General features: G+C 42.0%; 1 protein-coding gene across 3 annotated transcripts in view; it reads left to right on the plus strand.

Moving 5' to 3' along the window:
- Positions 1–27,567, plus strand: part of ARAP2 (ArfGAP with RhoGAP domain, ankyrin repeat and PH domain 2) — a 243,037-nt gene that overhangs the window by 3,735 nt on the left and 211,735 nt on the right. For 2 of the 3 annotated variants that reach the window (XM_045284220.1, XM_045284222.1), the window contains exon 2: positions 25,315–26,351. In XM_045284220.1, coding sequence (XP_045140155.1) covers positions 25,471–26,351 — 881 coding nt within the window. In that variant the 5' untranslated portion in view covers positions 25,315–25,470. Of the gene's footprint in view, positions 1–1,221; positions 1,262–25,314; positions 26,352–27,567 lie in introns of those variants that run through there. The other variant, XM_045284221.1, reaches the window with a different exon arrangement.

A 27,567-nucleotide genomic window follows, 5' to 3' on the forward strand; every position in this document is an offset into this window, starting at 1 on the left:
GCCATTGTAAGTGGTAGGAGTGCTTTTCCTGAAATAATGGAATAATTTATTGGGGAGGGAAATTTTGTGGGAGACCACAAAATATGTGATGTGACGAGTTTTGTGTGTGTGGTGGTGGTGCCGGGGGTGGGTGGTGGGTGGTGGGTGGGGGGAGGTTTGCCTGAAAGGACCTATTGTTTGAAAAAGCGGGAGAATTCTACCAGACATAAAGAACCTAATGCTAGGCTAGTGCTATTGCTGGGAGGTATTGCATGTGGGGTTTTCAAGTTCAAGCCTTTTTTGGGGTTAGCTTCTGGAATCTGTGGGCACTTTACCTTATCATGTAGGCATGTCTTCCTATAATTTTCAAGGCTGGAAAAACAAAGGCTTTTATTACAGTTCCCATCTTTGAAGATTGGGTCTTGAAACATTTGTCCCTGCGTGAGTGTCATTGCTTGCCCAAGAAAATGCCTCTCAAGATTCTCCTGTACTGGACGATGCAGCCGGACATCCTGGCACTTTAGATGCCCTTCACCCCAATGTAGAGGTCGTATTTTTCCCTCCCTCCCCCTAGAAGTGGATCAACATCCATACTTGAGCCAATTGAGCAGGGCGTCATAGCTTCCTTTGTTGTTGTTTTTGTTAGGTGCCTTCACGTCAGTTCTGACTCACACTGAGACCGTGAACAACAGAATGAAACACAGCATTGCCCCACCCCGTTTGCACAGTTGTTATGTTAAGCCCACTGTTGTAGCCACTGTGTCCATGCATCCCTTCGTAGATCTTCCCCTTTGTCCCTGCCCCTCCACTTTATCAAACACCATGTCTTTTTCAGAGCCTGCTCTCTCCTGACAACATGTCAAAGGTACATGAGACAGAATCTCACTACCCGTGTTTCTGAGGAACACGCTTGCTATACCTCTCCCCAGACAGATCTGTTTGTCCTTTTGGCAGTCCTTGGTACTTTCACTATTCTTTGCCAGAACCATCATTCAAATGTATCAATTGTTCTTCAGTCTTTTAAAATCAATATCAACCTATCATGTGCTTATGAGGCAATTGAAAATAGCACCTTAGTCCTCAAAGTTACATCCTTGCTTTTCTATACTTTACAGAGGTCTTGTGCTGCAGATTTATCTAACTCAATGAGTCCTTTGATCTCTTGCCTGCTGCTTCCATGAGCCGTGATTGTGGATCCACACAAGACAAAATTCTAGACCACTTCTACCTTTTTGTGATGCTTCCTGTTGGTCCAGTCATGAGGATTGTGATCTTCTTTACAGTAAGTTGTCATCTAGACGGAAGACTGCAGTCCCTAATCTTCATCAGCAAGTGCTTCAGGCTTCACTGTCAGCAAGCAGAGCGTATCACCGGTTGTTAATAAGCCTTCCTCCAGCCCTGAAACTGCATTCTTCTTAATATAATCCTTCAAGTCCTCCGTTAAGGCCTTTATTTATCACAAACCTCACCAATAGTCAAGGTTACCCATGATAATGTCATTATTTTAAGGGAGTTCGGGAGAAATGAGCCCATCAGCGGGCTCAAACATAACATTTGTGAGAATGGCCAAGTTCAAGGCAGTGTGGCTTTCTGTTGCACATAGATAGCGCTTTTGTGAGTTGGAATTGACTCAACAGTCCCTAACAACAATATATGATGCCATCAAAAATAGTATTGATTCTTGGGATAAAGTGAAGCGATCAAATATGAAAGGAGGCTGGAACAAATTGCCCCCAAGGCCCACATGCTTGTCAGGGGTTTACAGCTGAAGACCTAGCCAAAGACAGACAAGCTGTGGTTGATGTGAGTGATTAACTGAAGTCAGACATCAGTAGAATTGATGTTGTGGTTACTGGACTTCCCACACAGGGTAACTAACCAATATACCGTTTCTGGAACCAGAGCAACAGATGATAACATTTGGTAAAGAAGGCTGGGACCTAAAACCTCCTAAACTGGAAGGAAGTTTATGATGAAAAATTAGCCAAAACCTTTCATCTCATTGCAACAAGGATGGCAAAGTTGAAGGTGCATGATCCTAATACTGAGAAGTCCCCCAAAGTTTACCAGAGTTACCGCAGACCTCAGCTGTTCCAGGCTGTGTATGAAAAACTCTTTACAAACCTCCATTGATGCTTACTTTAAAAAATTGACTCCAATAGTGATCCCCTTCCCTTGGTAGCAACCATATCATCTCCATCAACAGGTCCAACTCTAGTAGTAGTCATCTCTGCAGGACCTTATTCTGCATCATCCAATTATAATTAATGCTATCATAATGTTACATCATGATGGCCTTTCCAGTATACAAAATATTGACAGAGTGTTAGTCTATAGTTATGATGTTGTTTTCTTTTTCTATTTGAAATATCTTGGGACCTTTAATTTTTTTTACTAGTATACAGATTCTCTTGCTCCTTAATGCAGTACTATATGTGGTTACTTTTATTATGGCTGTATTATGTACAGTGAAATAAACAACGTCTTGATAATGGAGAAAAGATTGAACTTCTCAAGGATTTCATTTTACTTAGAGTCATAATCAACACTCAGGAAAGCAGCTCAAGAAATCAAATGATGTATCGCATTGTGCAAATCTGCGTAAGACCTCTAAAACATGTTGAAGAGCCAAGATGGCGCTTGGAGGAATAATGAATGGCAGGGATGCTGTGTAGAAGGATGATGGAAAGACCTTGCCTCTTGTACTTTAGAATTAGGGACTCGTTCCTGGAGAAGGGCATTGTGCTTGGTAAAGAATGCTGTTAAGTGCCCTCAAGTCAAGTCAATTCCGACTCACAGCCACACTGTCTACCACAGGAAGAAACAGCCTGGCCCAGTGCCATCCTTACAGTTATGTTTGAGCCCATTTTCTCAGCCGTTGTGCCAGTCCATCTCCTTCAGGGTCTTCCTATTTCTCAGTTACATTATAGCTCAGCAAGCATGACGTCCTTTTCACATCTAGGGAGCATTCTGGCTGTACTTCTTCCCAAACAGATTGGTTTATTCTTCTGGAAGTCCTTGGTACTTTCAACGTTCTTCTTCAACACCTTAATTCAAATGCACCGATTCTTCTGCAGACTTTCTTATTCATTGTGCATTGAGGCCATCGAAAATGCCAAGGCTCAGTCAGACAGACCTTAATCCTCACAATGACATCCTTGCTTTTGAACACTTTAAAGAGGTTTTATGTAGCAGATTTGCTCAATGCAATATGTTCCTTAAATTCAGGACTGTTGTTTCCATGAGCCTTGATTGTAGATCCAAGCAAGATGAAATCCTTGACCCCTTCTGTCTTTTCTCTATTTATCATGATGGTACCGATTGGTTCAATTGTGAGGATTTTTGTTTTCTTTACATTGAGTTGCAATTCATACAGAAGGCTGCAGTCCTTGATCTTCATCAGCAAGTGCTTCAAGTCCTCTTTGCTTTAAGCAAGCGAGATTTTGTCATCTTCATATCACAGCCCTCTTCCTAGCCTGATGCCATATTCTTCTTTGTATAGTCTAGCTTCTCAGATTATTACCTTAGCAAACAGACTGAATGAGTAACAGTGAAAGGATAGTCCTGATGCACACCTTTCCTGATCTTAAACCATGCAACATCCCCTTCTTCTGTGCCGAACACTGCTTGATAGTCCATTTATAAAGGCAGAATGAACATACCGAAGTGTTGGGGAATCCCCCTTCTTCTCAAGATTATCCATATTTTATTGTGACCCACCCATCAAATGCCTTTCCATAATCAATATATCACAAACATCTCTCTGGCATTCTTAGCTAGCGTTCCTCTGATGTTAGCAATGCTATCTGTCATGCCATGTTGTGAACATAATTTCCCCTATAATTAATACCAGATGTGTCCCAAGGAGGTGGAGATAAAAGATGTCCCAGATGTCCAACAAAATGTTACATTGCTCCATGTTCTCTGAAGTGATCCATCACTCCTCGCCTTCATCTATTCCCTGGGTTCTACAACTCAGTTCAGCGTCTCACAGAACTCACACAGTTTTAAGGAAATGGCTTATGTCGTTATGGGTGCTGCTAACTTCTGACATCTCGATGGAGTACCCTCCTCACCCGTAACACTGCACAGCGTTGAAATCAGGTCAGGCGAGAGACCACAACTCAAGTCGCAAGAACCAGAGGTCAGGCAGGGGCAAATCAAATGGAGGTTCCAGAGCCAGAAACCCCAAATGCCCCAAAGTCAAAGCATGTCTTCTTCCTACCAGGGCTCCTTCAGGAAGGAGAGTTAATGAAAAGGTAAGGTTTTGATGGAGGTGTGTTTTTTGTCCATCAGCTAGCCATCCATATTGTCATGGAAACAAATTAGCATCACATTTGGAGACTTCCAAAATGGGATCATAACCACAGGCAGAGAGGATAGGTTTTATAATATATCATCAAAAGAATTATGGCTAGATTATGAGGGCCATATTATTATTAAGTGATTGACTATAGCTCATATGTCCTCTTCTGAATCCAGCTTGAATTTCTGGCAGTTCCCTGGGAAATTGACTTCAATTAGATTTTCCTTGCATATGACATTAAAATATTGTTCAGTAGTTTCCTTATTCTATTTGGTCACCTTTCTTTGGAATGAATTCTAGTATGGAGCTCTTCTAGTTGATTGGCCAGGAAGCTTTCTTCTAGATTTCTTGTCATTAAGTGCTGTTGAGTCTTGGCCTAGGTGAATGAGTTCCTCAAACACTTGGTATTTCTCTTGGTATTCCTTCAGTTCCTGGACTCTTGGTTTTGAGTTATTGCTTTCAGTGAAGCTTGAACTTCTTCCTTAAACACCATTGGTTCTTGCTCATATGCTACTTCCTGAAATGATTGTTTGTTGACCAGTTCTTTTTGGTACAGAGATTCTGAGTATTCTTCCCATCTTGCCATCTTTTGATGTTTCTTGCATCATCCAATATTTGCCCTTCTCACCTGAAGCACATATCTGGCAATATCCTTCTACTATTCATAAAGTTCTCAGTAGCTAATTCCTTCCAAGGGGACAGACTATTCCTCCTTTGAGTCTGTTTAGTCTGGAAGCTCTAATGAAGTCTGTTCACCTCAGGTGACGTGGCTGGTATTTGGAATGCTGGTGTCATCCCTTCTAGCATCAGAGCAACATGCACACCGACCCGGGATCATAAACTGACAGAAACAAGTTGGTGGTAAAGGGTAATCTCAGAAAACACGAGGAAGACCTTCAACAAGATGAATTACCATGATGGCAGCAACAGGGTTGCTTTGAGTCAAGACCAACTTGATGGCCACTAGCAATGATTGTGCGACGATGTTTAGGATGTTTTAGTGTATGTGGAAGTGTTTTGTATGCATTGAAAGATGATATATATACTATATACTAAGAGGAACATGTGACTAACACTAAACAAGAACTATATGTTGCTGCTCCAAATAACCAACTTTAAAAATAAAGACAGATGAAGGAATGGTTCCTATTTGTAACTTGGGAACTGTATGTATGTTTATAAAACGATTTCTCTGTTGACATTTATTGAGTTGTTAAAAAAGTTCATTGCTCATATACATGCCATTTTTGTTAATGGTTTTTTTTTTTAGATACAGTGGAGTCAGTTCAAACTCATAGCGACCCTGTGTACAGCAGATTTAAACACTGCCCAGGCCTGCACCATCGGCACAATTGTCCCTGATGTTTGAGCCCATTATTGCAGCGATGGGGTCACTCCATCTCCTTGAGGGGTTTTCTCTGTTTTGAAGATCTTCTAATTTAACAACTGTGATGTCCCTTCCAGGGAATGGTCTCTCCAGATAACATGTCCCAAGTACTCGCCACCCTTGCTGCTAAGGGGAATTCTGGCTAGTCCTTTCATTGTAATCATGTATAATATTCCCTTTTGGTATTGAACCCTGGTTGGGAGGAATTGAACGCTTACTTTCTTTGTAGCCCTTATCACCTTTCTCAAATACTTGTTAAATGAATAAACGTACGTAAATTGGCCAGTACGTTTGGAGACATTTACTGATGTCGTCTGTGCTCATAAGAAAAGAGATTTGACAGTCACTGAACCAACAGGAATAAGACTGGAAATTCAGTTGGGAAAGAGGCCAGAGTGCTATTTTTAAATGCAAAGCAAGGAAATGTTCACAGTAGGCTATTTTGAAAGGTCCTGTTTTTAATCTAAGAAGTGATTCCTTCATTTAGGGAGATGGTGGAATACGCATTTGTACTAAAATTCTAAAATATAGAATTATAAAATATACAACCAAAAACACACATAACATATGCGTATATCTAAACATCTTTTATTGAAGTATAATAATATGCCCCCCTTTGACCTGAGTGGATTACATAGTAAAGTATGGTTCACTGTAGTATGGGATACAATAGGATTAAGAGCTAAAGAATTTAGGAATTCTAGAAGATAGAATATCCTTGCACTGAGCTGTAAGGACACAGAATGACGAGACTGTGGAGAGCGGTAGGACAAGCTCGCACATAGCTCGCTGTCATCAAGTTGATTCCTATTCATAGTGACCCTATAGGGCAGGCTCAGAAACCCCTGTGGGTATCCAGAGCATCTAATGCCTTGTGGGAGTTGTAAGTCTGATCTTTTCCCCACAGAATGGTTTGTGGTTTTGTACTGCTGCTAAAGGCTCCACCCTTCGCAGGCCAACTCTTAACCACTACTTTACCAGGGAAGCAGGTAAAGTTCAGGTGTTCGGGCCCTTCACACAGGTCGGAGTCCTTTACAGGGATGCTGACTTTAGCATATTATTATTATTTTTTGTCACTCCTGCCTTACTGAGTAGGGAAGATGAAATTTGTCATCTGTGATTACACAAGAAATATGGCACTGCTTTACAGATCTCTCATGAGAACATAAAGCATGTCTCAACTGTAGCCAAATAACATAAAATCTAGATGGGACAGCTTGGAAGAGAAAAGACTTTCTGAAGGTAAGGTGATTATTTCCATTTCACTACTGAGATATGATCGAAAACAGCTAAACTTCCCTTTTATCTACACCACCAATGATCTCATAATCATCACTCCTGACCTTCAGTGGTTGGGGAAATAGATGCTACATTCTAGATTTGGAAAGAGTGCTGCTTCTCATATTACATGGGAGCTTTGCTTTCCGTATTGCACAGGAAGTAAAATAATCAAACATAATTTGGAACAATCTTTTCTCCGCGACCAAGCCATGATTCTGCCCCTGGCCTTGCTATTTTTAGCTGAAACCAGTTGCTCAGAGGAACAAAGATGAGACTTTCTGTTCCACAAAGAGAAACAGTCTCCCAAAGATGTGGAGACAGTTCTACTCTGTCCTACAGGGTTGCCATCAGAATTGACTCAATGGCAGAGGTTGTTTTTGGTTGTTGTTGTTTTCTGTGAGATATAGGACAATAAGGAACTTTCCTAAGGCCATGTAGCTGACAAATGACTGTCCTGGGCTCTATTATGCTGTGGAGGGATCCACTGCCTGAACAGTAATCACAGTATTCAGCTCTCCAGCTCTGAAATCTTCAGGTAAAATAATCATTTTTGCTACTCTGATCACATTGGTATTTCATTAAATTGATTAATTATGCGTACCGCCAGTGTTAGATGCTCTGTAGGCCTATTCCTAAATAATTTACAGTTCTACCTTTAAAGGATGCAAAATTACTCTGCAGGAGAATAATAAATCATGTGCAATAATATAGCACATGATCAAGTGCAATGTGGTGTAGCCTTTGACCCCAGGAGCTGTTGAGTTGACTTCAACTCCTAGGGAACCTGTAGGTCAGAGAAAAACTGTCCCGTAGGGAACCTGTAGGTCAGAGAAAAACTGTCCCGTAGAGTTCCACAGCCTGTAAATTTTAGCTGCAGAGTGTTAAGCCACGGTCCCATCAGGGCTGCTTAGCAATATGTGTACAACAGGGAAATTAATAATAGTAGCTGGCATTCCTATACACCTGTACTTCATCCGCATCCAAAGCATCCCCTGCTGTTGAGTCAGTTGGGACTCATGGGACCTTGTAGGGCAGAATAGAACTGCTTGCGAGCTTTCTGAGGCTGTACCTCTTTCCAGATGCAGACTGCCACATCTTCGCTGACTTTCTATTTGGTGTGTGTATCTCTGTTGGAAATTTAATTTTAAATTATTTTAACAGTTTTAATGACTTAAAGTTCACATCCCATACAATTCAGTGGTGTAAATATATTTAAAAGAGTTGTACAGTCATCACTACAATAAAATTTTAGAACATTTTCATCTCATACTCATTATTATTAGCTCCTCATTTTCCATCAACCTCCCCTACCATTTCTTAAGAAATTATTAATAGAATTATTGTCTCTCAATTTACCTATCCTGAATTTCATATAAGGAAACTCATACCAACTGCCCCCCCCCAATCACAACAACAAAAGAAACAAATACTATAAACCTTCAATCCTCAAAAAAATCCAGAACATAATAAATACTAACTAAATTTAAAATGGGTCAAAAGGGAAAACAAATGGTAAGTTGTAAAATTCCCACCGAACTCCCTAGTTAATGGTCAGAAGAGATGCAGTGGGGGGGTTAATCCACGTGGGGACTCTAAAAATGGATTCTGGGCTTTCACTGTCATCCATGTTGTTGTGTTAGGCGCCCCCCAGTTGGTTCCAACCCTCTGTGACCATATGCACGACAGAATGAAACACTTCCTGGTCTTGCACCCACTTCACAAGCCTTCTGAAACCCTGCCCCTTGTTGCAGCCACTTTGTCACTGCATCTCATGGAGGCCCTTCCTCTTTTTCTGTGCCTCTCCACTTTACCAAGACCTGTCCTTCCCCAGGGACTGTTCTCTCCTGACGATGTGCCCAAAGCATGTAAGACAGTCTTACCACTCTTGCCTCTTAGGAGCACTCTGGCCACTCTACTTCTTCTAAGAGAGGTTTGTCCTCTTTCCAGTCCATGGTATTTTCAGTATTCTTCTCCAGCACTGTTTTTCACATGCATCCATTCTTCTGTGATCTTCCTTATTCCGTGTCCAACTTTCACATGCATATGAGGCAATGGAAATACCATGGCTTAGGTCAGACGCACCTTATTCCTCAAAGTAACATCCTGGCTTTTCAATAGTCTAAATAGGTCTTATGCAGCAGATTTACCTAATGCAAGATTGCAGCATCTTTTGATCTCTTGACTCTTGCTTCCATGAGCTTGGATTGTGGATCAAAATAAATCAAAATCTTTGACCACGTCACCCTTTTTTCCATTAATCATGATGTTACCTATTGATCCAGTTGTGAGGAGATTGTTCTTCTTTACAGAGTCACAATCAATACTGAAGGCTGCCATCCATCTTTATCAGCAAGCGCTTCAAGACCTCCTTTCAGGAAATCAGTTTGTGTCATCTGCATAACGCAGGTTGTTAATAAGCCTTAAGTCCCGATGCCATATTCTTCTCCATATAAGCCTCTTTTTCTGATGATTTTCTCAGCATGCCGATTGAATAAGTATGATTAGAGGATACAACACTGACACACACCTTTCTTGGTTTTAAACCATGTACTTTTCTGTTAGCACAACTGCTTCTTGACCCATGTACAAGTTCATAATGAGCACAATCAGGTGTCCTGGGTTATCCCTAGTTTATTATGTTCCACACAGTCACAGACATAACCAACAAAACACAAGTATACATCTTTCTGGTATCCTTTGCTTTAAGCCAAGATCCAACTGATATCAGCAAAGATAGTCCGTGTTCCACGTCCTCTTCTGAATCTGGCCTGAAACTCTGGCAGCTGCCCGTCGGTGTACTGTTTCAACCATTGTTGTGTGATCTTCAGCAAAATTTTGCATGCATGTGTTATCAATTATACTGTTCTATAATTTGAGTATTTTGTTGGGTTCCACCCACCCCCTTTTTTTTTTGAATGGGCACAAATATGAATCTCTTCCAGGTAGTTGGCCAAGGACCTGTCTTCCAAATTTCCTGTCATAGGCAAGTGAGTGCTTCCAGGGTTGCTTCAGTTCGTTGAAAAATTTCAGTGGGTATTCCATCAATTTCTGGAACCTTGTTTTTTACTAAGGCTTTCAGTACATCTAGAAATTCTTCCTTCAGAGCCATTGGTTCTTGCTCATATGCTTCATCCTGAAAAGGTGGAATGTAGATTAGTTCATTTTGGTACAGTGACTGTGTCTTTCCATCTTGCCTCGATAATTCCTGTATCATTCAATATTTTGCTCACTGAATATTTCAAGATTGAGACTCAAGGCTTGACTTTTTTCTTGAGTTCTGTCAGTTTCAGCTGTGCTGTGCATCTTCTCTTTTGTTTCCTAAGTCTAACTCTTTACACATTTCATCATAATATTTTCTTTTGTTTTCTCAAGCTACCCTTTGGAATTTTCTATTTAGTCCTTTGTCTTTATCTTTTATTCTATTTGCTTCAACTACTCTAGGGTTAAGTGCAAGTTTCAGAGTCTCATCTGACACCCACTTTTGTCTTTTCTTTCATTCCTCTCCTTTTTTTCTTCTTCTTTTCATTCCTCTCTTCTTAATGACCTTTGCTTTCTTCATGAATAATGGTCTTAATGGCCTTCCAAAGCACTTCCGGTCTTCTGTCATTATTGTTCAATGTGTCAGATCTGCTCTTAAGATGTGTCAAAATTAAGATGGGTTAGACTCAAGGTCATATTTTGGCTCTTGTGAACTGGTTTGCATTGTCTTCAGCTTCATCCTGAACTAACACATGAGCAATTGATGGTCTCTTTCAGTCAGTCCCTGGCCTGGATTTAGCTGTTGATATTGAGCTTCTCCGTAGATTCTTGTGGCAAATTTCGTCAACTTTATTTCTGTGTGTTCCTTCTGGGGAAATCCATATGTATAGTCATCTTTTTGTTGTTGTTGAAAACAGGTGTTTGCTATGAACATGTTTTTGGACTTGCATAATTCTATCATGTGAACTCCAGCTTTGTTTCTATCCCCAAGTTATTATTTTCCAACTACTGTTCCTTTTTTATTTCCAACGTTTGCTTTCCAATCACCAGTAATTATCAATGTTTCTTGATTGTATATTTAATCAATTTAAGACTAAAGTTTTTGGTAAAATTCATCACTTTCTTTCTCACTATCTTTTGTGGTTGGTAGATAAATTTGAATAATAGTTGTATTGATTGAATTTCCTGAATGTGGATAGATATAATCCTCTCACAGATACATTGTACTTCATGATCGATTTGGCAATGTCCTTTTAGACAAGGAATGAAATTCCATTCTTCTTGAGTGGGTTATTCCTAGCATAGCACATCATGATTTTTATGATTCAAAATGACCAATATCCGTCCATTTCAGCTCACTAATCCTGAAGATATCGATCTTTATGCATTCTATTTTCATTTTTGGCCACTCTCAGTTTTACTAAATTCATACTTTGCATATTCCAGTTACAATCATTAGGAGATTTTTGTAGCAGGTCCCTCATCAGCAAATGAAGATTCACTTTTAGACCAGAAGCTTTTTCTGATCACTGTTGTTACTCTTGTGGAGAGTGAATGCTTATTTTGGTCACATTTGATTAGTTGATTTTGATGTCATATTGTTCTACTTTATCAATTAAACTATATTTCTGTATTAGCTACCTTTCTGTAGTGATGTGTAATTGATATTGACTTCAAACCCATACTATTGCTGTTGTGTTTGGATTCAATTCCAATTCTTAGAGACGCTACAGGATCCTATCCCAAAACCAAGTTCACTGTCATCAACTTGATTCTGATTCACAACAACCCTACACAGGGTAGAACTGCCTCTGTGAGTTTTGAAGACTCTGACTATTTATGGGAGCAAAGAGCCCAGCATTTCTTCTGAAGAGTGGCTGGTGATTTTGAATTGGTGACCTTATGATTAGCAGCCCGACTCAGAACCACCGTGTCATCAGGGCTCCTATAGGATAAGAAACTCCCACAGTGTAAAACTCCTGTGAGAGTTCCTTGGGCTATAGTCTTTGTGGGAGCTGATCATCAAGGTTTGTTTTTTTGTTTTTGTTTTTCTTCCTCTCAGGGCACTTAATCATTATGCCAGCCAGTTCCTAAGTATCCAGGAATTAAAATGGAGGGGCTTTAAATCAATTGATGGAAAAATTCCATTATCTTTCAATTCCATTTTTTTTCATGTCGTTTTTGAAATTTAAATCCAACATGCAAACCCATTGTCATGACCTCGGTTCTGACTTATTGTGTCCCTAGGGGAAACAGTAGGACTGGGGCAGGCAGCCTTACCTTTGTCCCATGGAGTGGCTGGGGGTTTTGAACTGTCACCTTTGAGTTAAACTGCCAAATGATTAAATCATCACACCACCAAATCTCCTTTACCTAAATATAAACCCCAAATACCAAACCCACTACTATTGACCTGATTCCAACTCATAAAACTGATGCTCAGGGCCATTAAATCTATTGTGGTTCACCGTGACCCTATGGCACAGAGGAGAACTGCCCTGTGGGTTCCCAAGGCTGTAACTTTTTATGGGAGTAAAAAGCTGCCTGTAGAATGAATGGCTGATGGTTTTAAACTGCTGACCTTGTCGTTAGCAACCCAGTCTGTATCCCACTAACCCATCAGGGCTCAAAGCAACTCTATGTCCAGCTTCTAAGGTGTAAATCTTTATGGAAGCAGACAGCCGTGCACTTTCTAGGCATCTGGTGACTTTGAGCCACTAACCTTGCAGGTAGCAGTCTAGTGCTTACCTGACAGAGCCACCAGGGTTGGTTAAATAGGCCTCCATAATTAAGTGCTTATTGAGTACATACTCCCTTGATCAAATGAAAGAGTACATAAACTTTCAATATGTGTTATATTTAAGTAGTATTTCCTTAGTGAGTATAAGTAGTTAAGCCCAGAAAGATAGTCTTTGGTGCCTCTGAACTATCCATTAATTGTAAACTGAGCAGGCTGAAGAGTTTGGTTCCTGGAACTCTGGCTTCTCTATTTATCTGCCATGTGGGTCTGGGCATTGAGGCTTTGCCCCTAAGGCAAACTTGTGAGAATTAAGTGAGATACTACACTGATGATTTGTAACCATTCTATGAATGAATACTGGCTATTATTAATAGCAATATAAATCCGAGGAAGAGTGAACTGGTGGGCATGATTTGATGGGCATGGCCAGAGTAGCGATCAAGGTACAGAATATGGGACAAAGTAGGTCAGAGCCTGTGGGTGACCACAGTTAAGAGAGGTGGTGAGGAAGTGGGCTTCCTGTAGGGGGTTTACGGGACTAGTATTGCCACGTGCTAAGGTAGGTGATGGTGGTGTAGAAGAAGGATACCCAGCCACTGATTTTACAGGGGATACGAGTTTAGGTTAGACAGTAAGTTATATACTCAACTTTTTGCAATAAAGCTTTTTACTGTGAGATAAATACAAGAAGAACCCTTTTCTCAAAACCACATCCTCTTCTGCATGGTTGTGAGAAACACAGTTGAAGGTGCTGTCGTGCGGAATACTTGACGTGCGCATTTTTGTGTCAAACAGTGAGTGCTTGATATGCACATAACACCTATGTCTTGCGAATGCATTCTGTGTTGAAGCAGAGTGGACTTTTGTAGGGGTTGCTCTGGTTAACAGACCTCTAGTTGGCCCCTGACACAGAGCAACCCTTTGTTTGATGGTATGAAATACTGCCTGGTCCTGAACCAAGGCAGTGTGGATCAGTTGTGATCCATAGGGTTTTTGTGGATCAGTCGTGATCCACAGGGTTTCCCTTGACTTGTTTTCAGAAGAAGTTTCCCCGGTCTTTCTTTGTAGTCTCCTGTAGTCTATCTGCTGTGCTGAAATCTGTTCCCCTTCCCTGCATCAAGCCGACCTCCGCTGACTGATGGATGGTGGCTGTGCACATGGTGACCTGACTGGGAATATGGAGTCTCTTGCATGGAAGGCAAGAATTCTACCCCTGAACCACCAATAGCTTTTCTAAATGAAGTTCTCTTCATTTTCCCCAGGAACTTAACTGTTGGTCCACAATCGGGCACTGTTTGAGGCACTGACTACCTGTGCTTCGTTGGCGGAATAAAAAGTATACCTGATGTTTTCAGCTTCAGTACTAACGTAGGACATCCTAATTGTAGTACCTGACTGCAGGTGCCACTTAATCATTGTGACCTTCACAAACATTTTCTCACATTTTGAATTTCCTTTGGGAGATAATTACCATTCTAACTCCTTGTTATTAAGAGTATCTAAGACTTGTATTGATAACATTGAAAATTTTCATTATTCATGTAGCAGGCTACTTTTTCCCTTTTCTGTTTGCGGTACATATATTCTAAGATTCCTTTTAGCATTCTGACTCAATGATTGTTAGGCACAATCTTTCAACCAACTGGAAGTTTCTGTGATAAGGTTATGTTTCTGACTTTAAAGTGATGTACTCCCCCCACCCCCCTTATTAAGTCTATGACAATTCAATGACATTATGCCATTTTCCCCCTGTAAGTCGGTGTGACTGTTTTGGGTGCTGTCCAGGAGGTTCAGAGTCACAGTGGCCCTGTGTACAAGAGAACAAAGCACTGTCCTGTGCCATCCTCACAATTGTTCCTTTTCAGCCCATTGCTGCAACCCCTTTGTCAATCCCTCTCTTTGAGCCTCTTCCTCTTTTTCACTGATCCTCTGCTTTACTGAGCTCAATGTCGTTTTCCAGGGCCAGGCTTCTCCTGATAACCTGTCAGGCAATAGTGATCCAGCAATTGTCAAAATGACTATCGAGTGTCCCTCCCTGTAGTTTAACTAAGGATCAGTGTCTTCTTTCCTAGTACAATTGGAAGATACAACAAACATTTACTGGTGGCGGGCTCACTGTGATCATTTTTCTCGCTTGAAGCAGTAGAGGGGAGAAAGCTGTTTCAACTTGAGAGTTTTTAATCTCCACAAATAGCTTGCAATTCTTCCAGTTGACCTCTTAACTTCCAACTCTCTTCATTTCCTAAAACAACTCCTTTAGTGGTTAGATGGTGTGGTAGTTGTTTTGTTTCAGCTGGGCAACATCTCACTCATGCCACAACCTGACGACTCCTCGTGGGTATGGTCTGTCTATCTGCTAGCTCTATAAAGAAATGTTGAGACAAATCTTCCCCTTCTTCCTCTTCCTGCCGGCCCGATGCCTGCATCTGACTTTCTGGGGCTTGGGCGGGAGGCCATCATGTGGCCAGCTACTCTTGGGCCTGCCAAACTCCCTGCTTTGGATACACTTGACTTTGTCTCCACAAGCTTATGGTCTTCTCTCCTCCTATTTCAGCTTCCTGGCTTATTGGGCAGGCAGGATTCTAGCTAGCATCCAGCCCACAGACTGGAGTTAGACAGGGCTTGCTTTCGCTACAATTGTGTAGGCCTCTTTCTTGATATAACTTTCTTAAACATATGATTGGCCTAGTTTTGTTGCTTTAGAAAATTCAGTCTAACATAGATGAATTAGAGAAATAATGTTTTGAATCCTATTTATACTTATTACTATCTTAATGACTTAGGCAGATAAAAAGGAATCTAGTCATTTGACATCTCTTATTGTAAGTTAGACAAAAGCTGAGCAGCCATTCCCTGATAACCCTAATAGTGTTATAGGTGTAGGATTGGCACTGTGAACAATAGATAATGGATCAATAAATTAACATCAGTATAATTGCCATGAGAACAAAGCAAGGGAAGGGATAGAGAAACACAAGGCCTGTTTGTGAGTAATAGGTGAGTAAGGCAAGGCCTCTCCAAAGGTCATCTGAGCACAGGCCTATGAAAGAGATGGAGGAATGCACTGGCTTGTAGAAGGGAGAAAGCTTTGCAAGAGATGGAAATAAGCCGTGATGTAGGCTCAGGACTGAGATAGTGGCATGGTTTCAGCGGAGTGATGGAGGGGCTGAGTCATGGAAGATAAAGTCACGAGAAGGTCACAGAGCGACCTTGTAAGTCTCGCAGCAAACCCCCAAACGGAACGCAATGTTATCGAGTCATTCACAACTCAGAGGTCCTGACCACGAGTTTCTAAAATGAAATCCTATGGGAGCATGCACCACTCCTCCTTCTCTTTAGATGCACCTGGTGACTTTGAGCGGCTGACCTAACCTACAGACAAAATGCTTTCAGTTTTATTTCACCTGCACTAGGGGTGCCTTTGGAAGGTTTTGAGAGAAGAGAGATGTGTAACTTCCGTTGTAACATGAACCATTCGGCGGTTGTACTGAGACTATTCTGTGCGGGGCCAGAAGGGCAAGGTAAGAAGCAGGGTCATAGGCAGGAAGCAAGTGCAATAACCCGAGACAAGGTGGTTGGCTGAGGATGTGAACAGTGGGGTGGTGAGAAGAAGTTGAATTTATGTTCTCAAAGTAGACCTGCATAAGATAATAAGACAGTGTTTATTGTGATATTGATTGTGAGCATATGCCTGGCACTCCTGTTACTTTCACCTTTTATTTCCTCCTGGGAACAGACTATGATAGGTTAGACAAATGGCCAATCATATCTGAAATAAGCAAATATGTTGTTTGTATGTTCCCTAAGTATGCATGGCACATACCTCATGGACTGGTGGTCATATTGGCAGAGTTTATTATGGGGTAATAAAATATCAATGATGATGGCAAACACTTATTTAGCATTCGCTGTGTGCCTGTGAAAGATGAGGCTACCTGCTCCCATCAGGTGTTGCTGTCTCAAACCCTATCGAAGGTCACTCTGAGATGGAATCACCTCAATGGCAGTGGGTAAGTTTTTAGTGTTTAGGTGCCAGCCAGTACTCTCAGTTCTTTACACACGCTAATCCAGCGCATTGAATGCTCACAGGAACCCTCTGAGGCAGATACAGTTATAACTGCACTGTTCTTCTTGAGGATTCAGGTACAGAGAGGGTAAATACCTGTCCAAGTTCATAAAGCTAAGAAGTGAAGGCAGGAACTAGGATTTGACCCAGTCTGTGTCTCCAAAGTCTCAACTCTTGCACTGCTACACCATGCTGGCTTGATCTAAATGAGTATGGAACCTGTAGAATGTGACTAAATTCTCTTAGGTTTATATTCTATAGGACTATAGAGAAGAAAGTTTATTTCTTGTTCAGTAGAAATTTGGTCCAGGAAATAGCATTTGAATTAGACCTCAAAGAATGTGGAAGAATTCAACTCTGGGGAAATAATAATGATTCTAGTGAGGAAAAGAAATAATTACCATAGTGGAAGTGACTGAAGGTTTACTGAGCACCTGTTTGGATTATCTCAGTTAATCTTCATCAACCCTGAGGTGCCTTGCAGGGTTTCCACTTTCCAGAGAAGGAGCAGAAGACACAGATGCATGCGCGGGTGTGCACTGCTGGAGAGTGAGGAATGGGAGATTCGTGGTGGGCTTCAGGCTTCTAGGCAGCAGATTTGGAGGGTCATGGTGTGCAAAAAGGGAGCAGAGTGATGAGTGGAGGCCTAGCTGGAACTTTGTGAGGCATCTTTGGGGAGAGGGAGGAATTTTAACTGTAATTATGAAATTTCATTGTACATTCCATTCATCTTTGGAATGTGTTAAACATACAGATGTCTGAGCCAGGTTCTCAGCCTTGCTGTGTCTGCAGCAGGCCCACGGACGGGGGTCTGGAGTACCACTGACAGACATGCCTTGCTAGTGGACCCAACTGGAGGTCCAAACTCGGAGGACTTCAGATTCTTATTAAGGAGTTTCCACATGGTAGGATTTTTGAGAGTTAAGCATGCCCGTCTGAAGCTCCTGTAGATGGGACCTGGATGCCTCTAAGGAAAGAGCTGAATTGTGAAGACCCTTGGGTTGTCAGTCTCTTACAAAGCTAGGTGATTGGAAGTTGGAGCTGACATAAAAACACAGATTCAAAGGACCTATGGGAGGGAGGGTCTTGTCTGTCACAAGAAGGGATCAGATTTAATCAGCCACCTTCAGCGTGTGGAAAAGTAGAAGACAGGGTGGCTTGGGGTAGAGCATTTGGTATATCCATTCTAAATTCAGCGACCTCTGGACTATGGAGTGCTGCACACTCCAGAGGAAGACTGTGTTAAAATGCAAATGCACACGTGTGAATTCACACCTCAAACCCTAACTAGCAAAATGGTTCTCTCAACCCTACCAGCTTTTCTCTAATTTATTAAACATGAATGTTCCAAGCACTGTATAATTTTGTAGGATACCAGTTACAGAAATACTTAGAAAGGAGTGACTTCATTCTATTTTGAGGTGTTCATAGGAAGCCTTCACAGAAGAGGTCATGTCTGCCTATTCAGAATGTTAAGTGATGCGTAGGATTGTGCACTATTGTAGATTTTGCCAGCTGATGTGGCATACTCAAAAGATATGGAGCTAAGTAGCTATTAGCCTCGGAGGAATGTTAATTAATAATAATGAACTAACAGAGTCAGGATGTTGCGTTGGTCTGGCATGGGTTGAACAGAGGACTGGAGGAACTTCCACTTTGCAGGAAATACATATGAGGTGTGGTGTCTGCACATGATTGCTGTTGGCATCAAGAGGAGCTGCTGGTATGATTAGAGTTAGGCAGCGACCAGGTTGTGGTTTGCCATGTTATGGAACTGCGATTATCTTGCTGAGGACATGGAAGGACATGTCAATTTTATACTGATACCATAAGTGTGGTTTGGGGGATTCTTTTTCAGAGACTGGTTGAGGTAATGGGAGAAAATTGTGGCTTTTGTGCCAACTAACTAAACTGAGTTACCTATCAAACCCTCCTAAAACTATTGGACTTAGGTTAAAATGCTCTTGTGTGAGCAGAAACAGGTGACTTCTATGCCCAAAGGCATAGAACTGGCGGACCATGGACTTTGGTTTGACTATCTTACCTTGAGGATGTCCAATGAATGGTGGCTCAGAACTACCATATAGTTACTATTTTAATGCCTTTATTACTTCATTATGATATCTATTAATCTCAGAGGTGTGGCTCTGCTACTGTGAATGAATACTATCGGAAGATTTGCCTTATAGCCAACCCCATTGTTTGTATAAATAGTATCCAGTCACTTGGAGTTCAGTCTGTACAAGTCAACATTTCATGTATTGCAGTTCATAGCTGCCCTGTCCTCATGTGATTTCCTTCTCTCAGCAGTGTTTTAAATTCTATACCATTGACTAAACGAATGACACTACTAATGTGTGGTGGTTGCTTGTTGGGCTGCTACCGGCAAGGTGAGCAGTTCAGAGCCACCAGCCAGCTTTGCAGGGGAAGGATGAGGCTCTCTATTCTTGGGAAGATTTGCGGTCTTGGAGACTCATGGGGCCTGTTGTGTGCTGCCCTTATGTGAGTTAGCATTGGCATGATGTCAATGAAAATGTTGACCGAGAAGGGGTGATTGATAATGTTCTCTAACATCAAATGACAATGTATCTAAGGTAAACCAGAGACAAATATAGACCATAGATGATGAATGGATTTTCAGTTTCACCTAATTCTAGCCCCAATCTAAGAACAATTAGTTTTTATGACATGGCCCTGCTTGATGCTCACCCTCATTCAGAAATCACTGAACATGTGAGTGCTATAGCAAAGTGTGGTGAAGAAAATGGTGCCAGGCTATCAGAAAGGAGTACAGCTGGGTGTCCCAAAGGCTTGTTTTCAAACAAGCAGTCATCTAAGTGAGGCATCAACTAAGTCCACATGGAAAAAGCATACCAGCTTTTGTGATCCAAGAACTGTGAATAATATAACCCAAATCTAAAGGAGGGAATAGTATGAGAGCTTAAATTGTGAACACCTGATTTACAGAAGGCTCTGTATGGATGATACTGTAAATCCAAAATCCATTTGCAGGGTCTACACATGAATTCAGCTTCAGGTGAATCCCCTCCAAACATAGTTGAGAGATGTGGATAGCCTTGTTATTAGTCAGAACATTGTAAAGTTGATTATGGCAGACATAGTTAGGTCAAACTGTAATATCTTATCATTTGTTCTCACTTTGATCCATTTTAATGCTGCTTTAGTTAAAAGGGGAGGAGGGATGCATATGGATTAAGTTCTTGGTGAATCCCTGCCTGTGGAGCAGGGATGTGAACAGCCTTGATAACATGCAGAATGCATTGAGAAAGTGATTGTTTCAGATGCAATTAGGTTATAATTTGGCACCTTATCATTTTATCTCTTTTATGATCCACTTAAATACATGCTGCTTTTCAATATTGTCTGCTTACCTTACAGTTGCAGTTTTAATGTTTTGCTTTCTTATTCATGTGAGTTCTTTTTAAAAAATGTTTTTCTGTATATGAAATCCAGGATAGATAATTCTATAGAGATAGTAACTGGATTAATGGTATGTCAGGGGAGGTTGGGGGGCCGAATGGGGAGCTAATAATGATAAGTTCAAGAATGGAAAAATATTCTAAGGTGATAATTGTATAATTCCTCTTGATGTGATCGAACTATGACAATGTGAATTGTATGCCAATAAAACAGTTGGGTGGGAGGGAGTTCTCCTGCCTCAGAAACTCAAAGGAAGCAGTTCTATTTCATCCCTTAGGATTGCTGTGGTGGAGTGACATTTTGTAATATAACCTTTTCGTGCATATACCTAATGAACGCCAGTGGCATAGTGGTTACATGTTGGGCTGCTAACTGGGTCAGCAGGTTGAAACTACCAGCTGCTCTGAGGAAGAGAGATGAAGCTCTATACTATTAATAGGAGCATTACAGGGGCAGCTCTTCCCTGGCCTTTAGGGCTGCTGTGAGTCTGAACGGACGCAATGGCAGTGAGTTTCTGTATTTTAGTTTATCCGTGTCTCTCTTAACTCCCACCAAATGACTGGGCAAAACCATGCAAATGTAGTATGGGGAACATTAATAGAGAGGAGTGATCCATTTTAGTTACCACTCCTTTTGCTTTAAGAATGAGCCATCTCAGATGCAGGAACACAGAGAATTCCGTGGGCCATCAAGGAAGAACAGCCCCCAGCGGAGCATGTTGGAAATGCCTGCCTGAAGTGGTAGAGGCAGGAGATGCCATGCCACATAGAGACCAGAGACTGAGGCAGAGATCATGAGACAGAGCAGGGGAGCAGCACTGAGACTATGAGACTGTGAGGCTGAGAGGCAGGAGGGATCCTCTGGGTGAGAGACTGAGGCCTGGAGAGACACTTGGCAACTAGTTCAGGAGAGAGGTTGTCGTAGGTCACTGACTGTATCCTTACGGTTTCCTCATCCTGACTTGTAAGCTGTTAACCTGGCTAATAGATCCACATAATTGTGAGTCTTTTTCTGAGTTCTGTGTTGCCATTTCAATGGATTATTGAAACTAGCATAGGAGTAGAGAGGGTTGGGGAGGAACCATTGGTGTCTGAACAGGGTACAGAAAGATGGAGGGGGGAGGCATGTCTGAGCTCTGTCTCCTGCCACTAGCCCGTGGGCTGGTGAAGAGTTGGCTTCTCCTTCTCTCTGTGTAGCCAGAGAAGGTCAGATATGGTTTCCATGCAATTTTCTGGTGGCTAATTGACTGAGTGGCAGTGAGCTATGAGTGCGTTTGAGTTGGAGGAAAGGAGGGTCCAATAAGTAGCATGGTGGGTAAGCAGTGGATGACTTGGGGACTGAGTGTGTGATGATGCCACTAGCTCTAGCAGGGGATATAATAGGAGCAGGTTACTTTTTGGTATACCAGGCGTACCCCACAAAGAGCAGAAATGCAATTTATTCTGCTTACAAGGAGGATAGCCTACTCTTTTCCTTTTTCCTCTAATCTACTAAATGAGTGACCAGTTCCGCATGCTTTACAATCTACAGTTGGTAAATAAAAGGAGACACATGCAAAACAAGGTACATTTCTGCAAACAAGTTTTGACGTTGTGGAAATCACATCTGTTTTCACAACTTTTCCAACACACAGCAGGGACTCTGCATATGCTCAGTACCCTTTGCTTGTTGTTTTGGTGGTAATAATTTACATTTTATAATGTGCAAAATATTAGGCAGCACATTGATTTCAGAAATCATCGTGTAGAAAAAAGAGTGTTACATCTGAGAATTAGGTTTGCATCTGGTATTGGGTATTTTTTCCTTTTTCTTTTTTAGAATTCTGGTAGTGACCCAAACTCAGAACCAAACTCTCTGCTATCCACTCAATTCCCACACACAGGGACCCCGGTGCACAGAGTAGCGCTGCCCTTGTGGGTTTCCGAGACTGCACATGCTTCACCTGAGCAGACTGCCTTCTTTCTACCGCCAAGTGACCGGTGCTGTCAAACTGCTGATGTGATCGGCAGCCCAGTTTGTAACCCACTGTCCCACCACCTTACTGCCAAAGGCATTTTCTGTCTCATCTCATTTCTGTTTCAACTTTTCTCCGCCTAGGGGGAAGCCTAATGGAATAATGGTAGCATAGTGGTTATGTATTGGGCTGTGATCTGAAAGGCCTGAAGTTTGAAATTACCAGCTGCTCCCCCGGAGAAAGACGGGGCTCTCTTCTCCTGTCAATTGTTACAGTCTCAGAAACTCACAGGGCAGTTCTACCCTGTCCTCTAGGGTCATTATGAGTTGGCCTTGACTAAATGACAGTGAGTTTGGATTTTTTTTTTTAACTGTGTTGCCTGAGGTCCCTTGGGCTATGCCTTGCCTGGGAACCAGAAGGTCAGCAGTTCAAAGTCACCAGCTGCCCTGCAGAAGAAAGATGAGGCTGGTTCTATAAAGATTTATGGCCTTGAAAAGCCTAAGGAACCTAAGGAACAGTTTTCCTCTGTCCTAGAAAAGTCTCCAAGTCTCCATATTCTGGATAGCAGTGATTTTTGTTCGTTTGTTCGTATTACTGTGTGGAGAAGATAGTGCTTTTCCTCGTATCATTGTTATCGATTTAACCGTATTGGCGATCTTGCTACACTGTTGTGTATCACACTTATGGGCAATGGACATTGAATATATGCAGAGTCATAAGTGTGCCTTTTGGAGAATTGTTTTAGGTGTGTTTTCCAGAAACACTGCATCAAAGCTTGTTCAGAGACTTTGACCTTGATTGGGCGTGTCTCACTTTATTACCTCCCTTTATAGGTGCCATGCAGTTTGGTAGCCTTCCATTCTTATTGAAATGTACTGTACAGAAGATCACACCTGCATTTTCAAAAGCTGAACACACCTGTATGTCCAGATTAACTGACTTTTACAGAGTTTGACTATGTTGCTTGTGGCAAGAGTGCGCCTCGATGAAATTTGCTGTGTACCTGGGAGGAAAGGGTGACCTTTGAACCTTTTCCTTCTACTTTCATGATAACTTCTATCCTGTTATCTGACGTATTTAAAATGAAGCTAATTATTCAACTGATCTTATATTGTAGATCATTATTATTTTCAGGTCATCCTGCTGCTTTTTTTCTGGTGCAAACAGTGAAAAGAGAAATCAAGAGAAATTGTGTTGTTGTGAATTGCTATCGAGTAAGTTAAGTCTGACGCATGGTGACCCGCGATGTGCATGTAGAACTGCTCATGTGTTTTCAAGCCTGTGACCTTCCAGAAGCTATTGGCTGAGCCTGTCTGTCCAGTGCCTCTAGGCGGGTTCAAACTGCCAACCATTTTGGCTAATGATCCAGTACTTTACCATTTTTGCCATTGAGGCACTCTTGAGGGAACCAGTGGGTTATTCTCAAAACTCTCCGTTGCTTTGTAGAAGGATGAGGCTCTCTACTCCCGCAGAGTTAGAGCCTCAGAAAGCCACAGGGCCAGTTTTGCCTTGTCATATAGGGTTGCCATGAGTTGGAATCAACTCCAGGGCAGTTTTTGGTTTTGGAGGAACTCCAGAGAAATACATACTACGTGTGTTAGGCAGTGTTCTCTAGGGAAACAAGCGCAGGCACTTATGACTACATCTATATGAATATCTCTGAGTACAGGTTATACAGGGAGAAGGAATGTAACAGGTAATTAGTCCACACAGCAGTACAGAGGGCTCAGTTCAACTCACTTCCATGGAACAGTTAATATACTGGAAGTCTGTCAATTCATGTGGGCTGCTGGGTCCAAGGTCAAGGAAGAAGACAGTGGAGTCTTCCCTTAGGCAAGGCAGGCAGAATCTTCCGTAAGGCAGCAGACAGCAGGGTGGGTCAGCAACAGCTAGTAGCTTGGGAGATTAACAAAGCTGTCTCTGATGCGATCTCAAACTCAAGCAATGCAAGGTGACTGGATACACTAGCCTCAAGCTCAAGCAATGCATGCACCAACAGCATGGTGAAGCCGGTCTTTAAGGAGCCTCAGCTTTAGGGCCAAGATCCATGGGTTGGCTTGGCCCACAGGGTGTGAAGCACTCAGGTTGAGGCAGAGAACTAGGTAAAGCAGCAGCCCACTGGTCTAATCACAAGGAAGCAAACGGGAGATGGGATGCTGGCTGTCTTTATTTATTTTGGTTGTCCTCCAAATCCATTTGATTTAAATCTAATTTATATACTTAACTTTGAAATTTACTGTTTTGTTAGAGTCCAGACACTGGGAAGTTACCTCTTGTCTTGTAGGTTTTTCCCAATGGAGAAAATAATCCCCCAATTTTGTTTTTTTTGTCTTCTAGGATATTAACAATTTATAAAATATAATGTAGTCCTCCTTCTCTAATGCTCTCTCTTATTTTCCTGTTTCTCTGATATTCTTTTCAGATGCTGTTCCTGGTAGGCTAGATAGATAAACCTGTTCTACAGATTCTCCGGGAACCAGCTTTATCCCCTAAGTTAGTGGTTCTCAACCTTCCTAATGCCGCCACTCTTTAATACAGTTCCTCATGTTGTTGTGACCCCCCAACCATAGAATTATTTTCATTGCTACTTTATAACTGTAATTTTGCTACTGTTGTGAATCGGGCGACCCCTGTGAAAGGGTTCTTTGACCCCTAAAGGGGTTGCAACCCACAGGTTAAGAATTGCTGCCCTAAGTGGTGCCCTTATCAACTCATGAGTTGTATTTTTATATGGATTCATTCTCTATTTATATGAGAAGCATTTTTATTTTGATATGACTGCAGCATTTCCAAGAAGGCCTGATGTCGCCCTAGTTTAAGCCATTGGCTGCAAACTGCAAGGTTGATGTTTGAAACCCACCTTCTGCCCTGTGGGAGAGCAATGAGGCTGCTCCTGTACACATTCCAATCTCAGAAAACCCTAAAGAGCAGTTCTTCTCTTGCTTGTTGTGAGTCGGAAATGACCTGGTGACAATGGGTGGGTAGCCTTTCCCTGGCACACATCAGCACCACACGTAGGATTGGCATTCTAGGGCATAGGAAGCAGTGCCCCACGAGTCCAAGATCTTAGTGCGTGACTGTTATTGTCCCGATTTATATCACGTTTATTCAAAGTCAATCATATGAAACCAGATTTTAATATTGAAAGTGTAGTAATAAATTACCTCTTTTTTTCCTGCAGGATCAAGCACATAACATGGCTAATGCGAAGAAAATAACAATTTGAGAAAATTTCTTGTCGCAAATGAGAGGAAGAACCAGGACTTTGAAATAATTATCTTGTGTGCACCTCATTGTACTCTTTTTAATTACTGAACTTAGTAATGAAGCCACCATTATGACCTCAGCCAGCGAAGTAAATGTTGACATCAAAGATTTCCTAATGAGCATTAACTTGGAGCAATATCTCTCTCATTTCCAAGACTTTGGTCTTCATACCGTGAAGGACTGTGCAGCCATCAACGACAGCCTGCTACACAAAATTGGAATATCACCCACAGGACACCGTAGGAGAATACTCAAGCAATTACAGATCATCTTATCAAAATTGCAAGACATCCCAATATATGCAAATGTTCATAAAACAAAGAAGCCTGGTGAGACTACAAAGGATAGCTGCGCGCCACCTTCCAATCACAGTGCTCGCATACAGCTCTCGGATCCTGGGAGTGCCCAGGCTCCCAGCCTAGTCCAGTTGGAGACGGTTCCAAAGACTCTTGATCAGAACGATGTTAATCTAGGGAGTAGCCAGGCTCTGCAATTAGATAAACTAGGCAACTTTCGCAGTCCAGAAAAAGAACCACACCCGAATGTGGCTTCTAGTCAAGATTCTTTTCTTGATGGTGAAAATACTAGAACCAAATCACTGGTTACAAAGAAGACTCCGGATTGCACCATCCAAGAACAGCAAACAGAGAGAGTCGATGTGATCATAGAAAATCTTAGCAAGCTGCCCAGTGCAGATCCTGAACGCCTCGCTTCCCTTGGATCTTCACTATCAGAAGCAAGTGCCGGCGACGGAGCTACTGCTCTATTAGAAAGATCACCGCCTTCCCCCTTCTTTCAGTTTCAAGGAGAGATGGTTGTAAACGACTTGTATGTTCCCTCCTCACCGCACTTTGTGCCTATGAGAAGTCGTAGCAAACTGGTCTCCAGACCATCCCGGTCTTTCCTGCTACGACACCGGCCTGTACCAGAGATTCCAGGAATTTCGGGGAGGTAAGAATTTTTATGGGAGACGAAATTTGGACGTTGGGATGGGGGATGTATAGTTCTTTTTAACCATTATCTTTTTAACGTACCTTTTAAAAATCCAACCTACATTTATTTTCCTATTCAACCAATGTTTTCTGTGTTCTCTTAATTTTTTTCGCATGCCATATATATCCTGTGCATTTTTATCAAGTTGATTGCCAATTCCTGATAAGAGGTGCTCCTGGTTTGTCCTATTTGATTAGTTGGGCATCATCTTAATTCTCTCTGGATATTCCTTCCCATTCCTTCTCTCTACACCAGGTGGTATATACTTCCGGGCACGTCTCATCTTGGAATTGATGCTTCTCTCTCGCCCACAGATAGTCATTCTTTGGCAAGGGGCATGAATATGTTTTTAATGTTTTTGTAGCTAATGCTTGGCACAGTGCTTGACCCCTATTATTAAATGTTCAACATATATCTTTTGAACTTAGGGTCCTAGTCACTGTACTAGTACAAGGATATGAAGAAGAAGAAAAGGACCCAGAGTCTAGGGGAGGAGACAGGAGCACCTTACGAAACCGTATCCACTAGAGACCAGAACTCCAGAGAAGGGCCCTGTCAGTGTGGGGCCATGGATACCTGTGGTAACTGTGGAGTCTTAGAAGAGCGGATGCAGAGAGCTTTCATGTTTTTCAAAGCTAGCCTAAAAACAGCTGTGGTTTTCTCCAGGACTGAGGTGCAGTGTGACTTTTTCTGCTGAAAGCTAACACTCAGTGTTCAGCTGAGAGGCGTTACATGTGACTGTGAGCGCAGTGGCATGGAACGCCGGTGCCGCGTTCCTGCAAGGGCTCTAGCGGGTGTTCCTGCCAGACGTCCCCCTCCCACTGGTGTCTCATCTCTGACAGACACTGTTCTCTCCCTGTCCTTTTGGATTCCATTTTCCCGTAACGTGATAAAAACGTGCACAATGAAACGTTTCCAGCGCGACAATGTCTACGTGTCTATTTTAGTAATATTCTGCCCCTCAGCAGAACCTACCCCTTTCCTCTGCCTGCTACTCCTGGCAACTACAGATGATTTTTGGTTTCTGTGTGTGGGCTTATTGAATGTAAATGAGATCATGCGGCATTTTCCCCTTGAGACGGGTTTATTTCACTCCTAGCGCTCTGCAGCTCATTCATATGGGGTAGGCCCCAGGACTTCATTTCTGACTCATATTCATTGTGTGAGTACGTCA

This window comes from Echinops telfairi, unplaced genomic scaffold (assembly GCF_000313985.2).
Source record: "Echinops telfairi isolate 266 unplaced genomic scaffold, ASM31398v2 ScPeMD7_7468;HRSCAF=8506_0, whole genome shotgun sequence".
Classification (NCBI taxonomy): domain Eukaryota; kingdom Metazoa; phylum Chordata; class Mammalia; order Afrosoricida; family Tenrecidae; genus Echinops; species Echinops telfairi.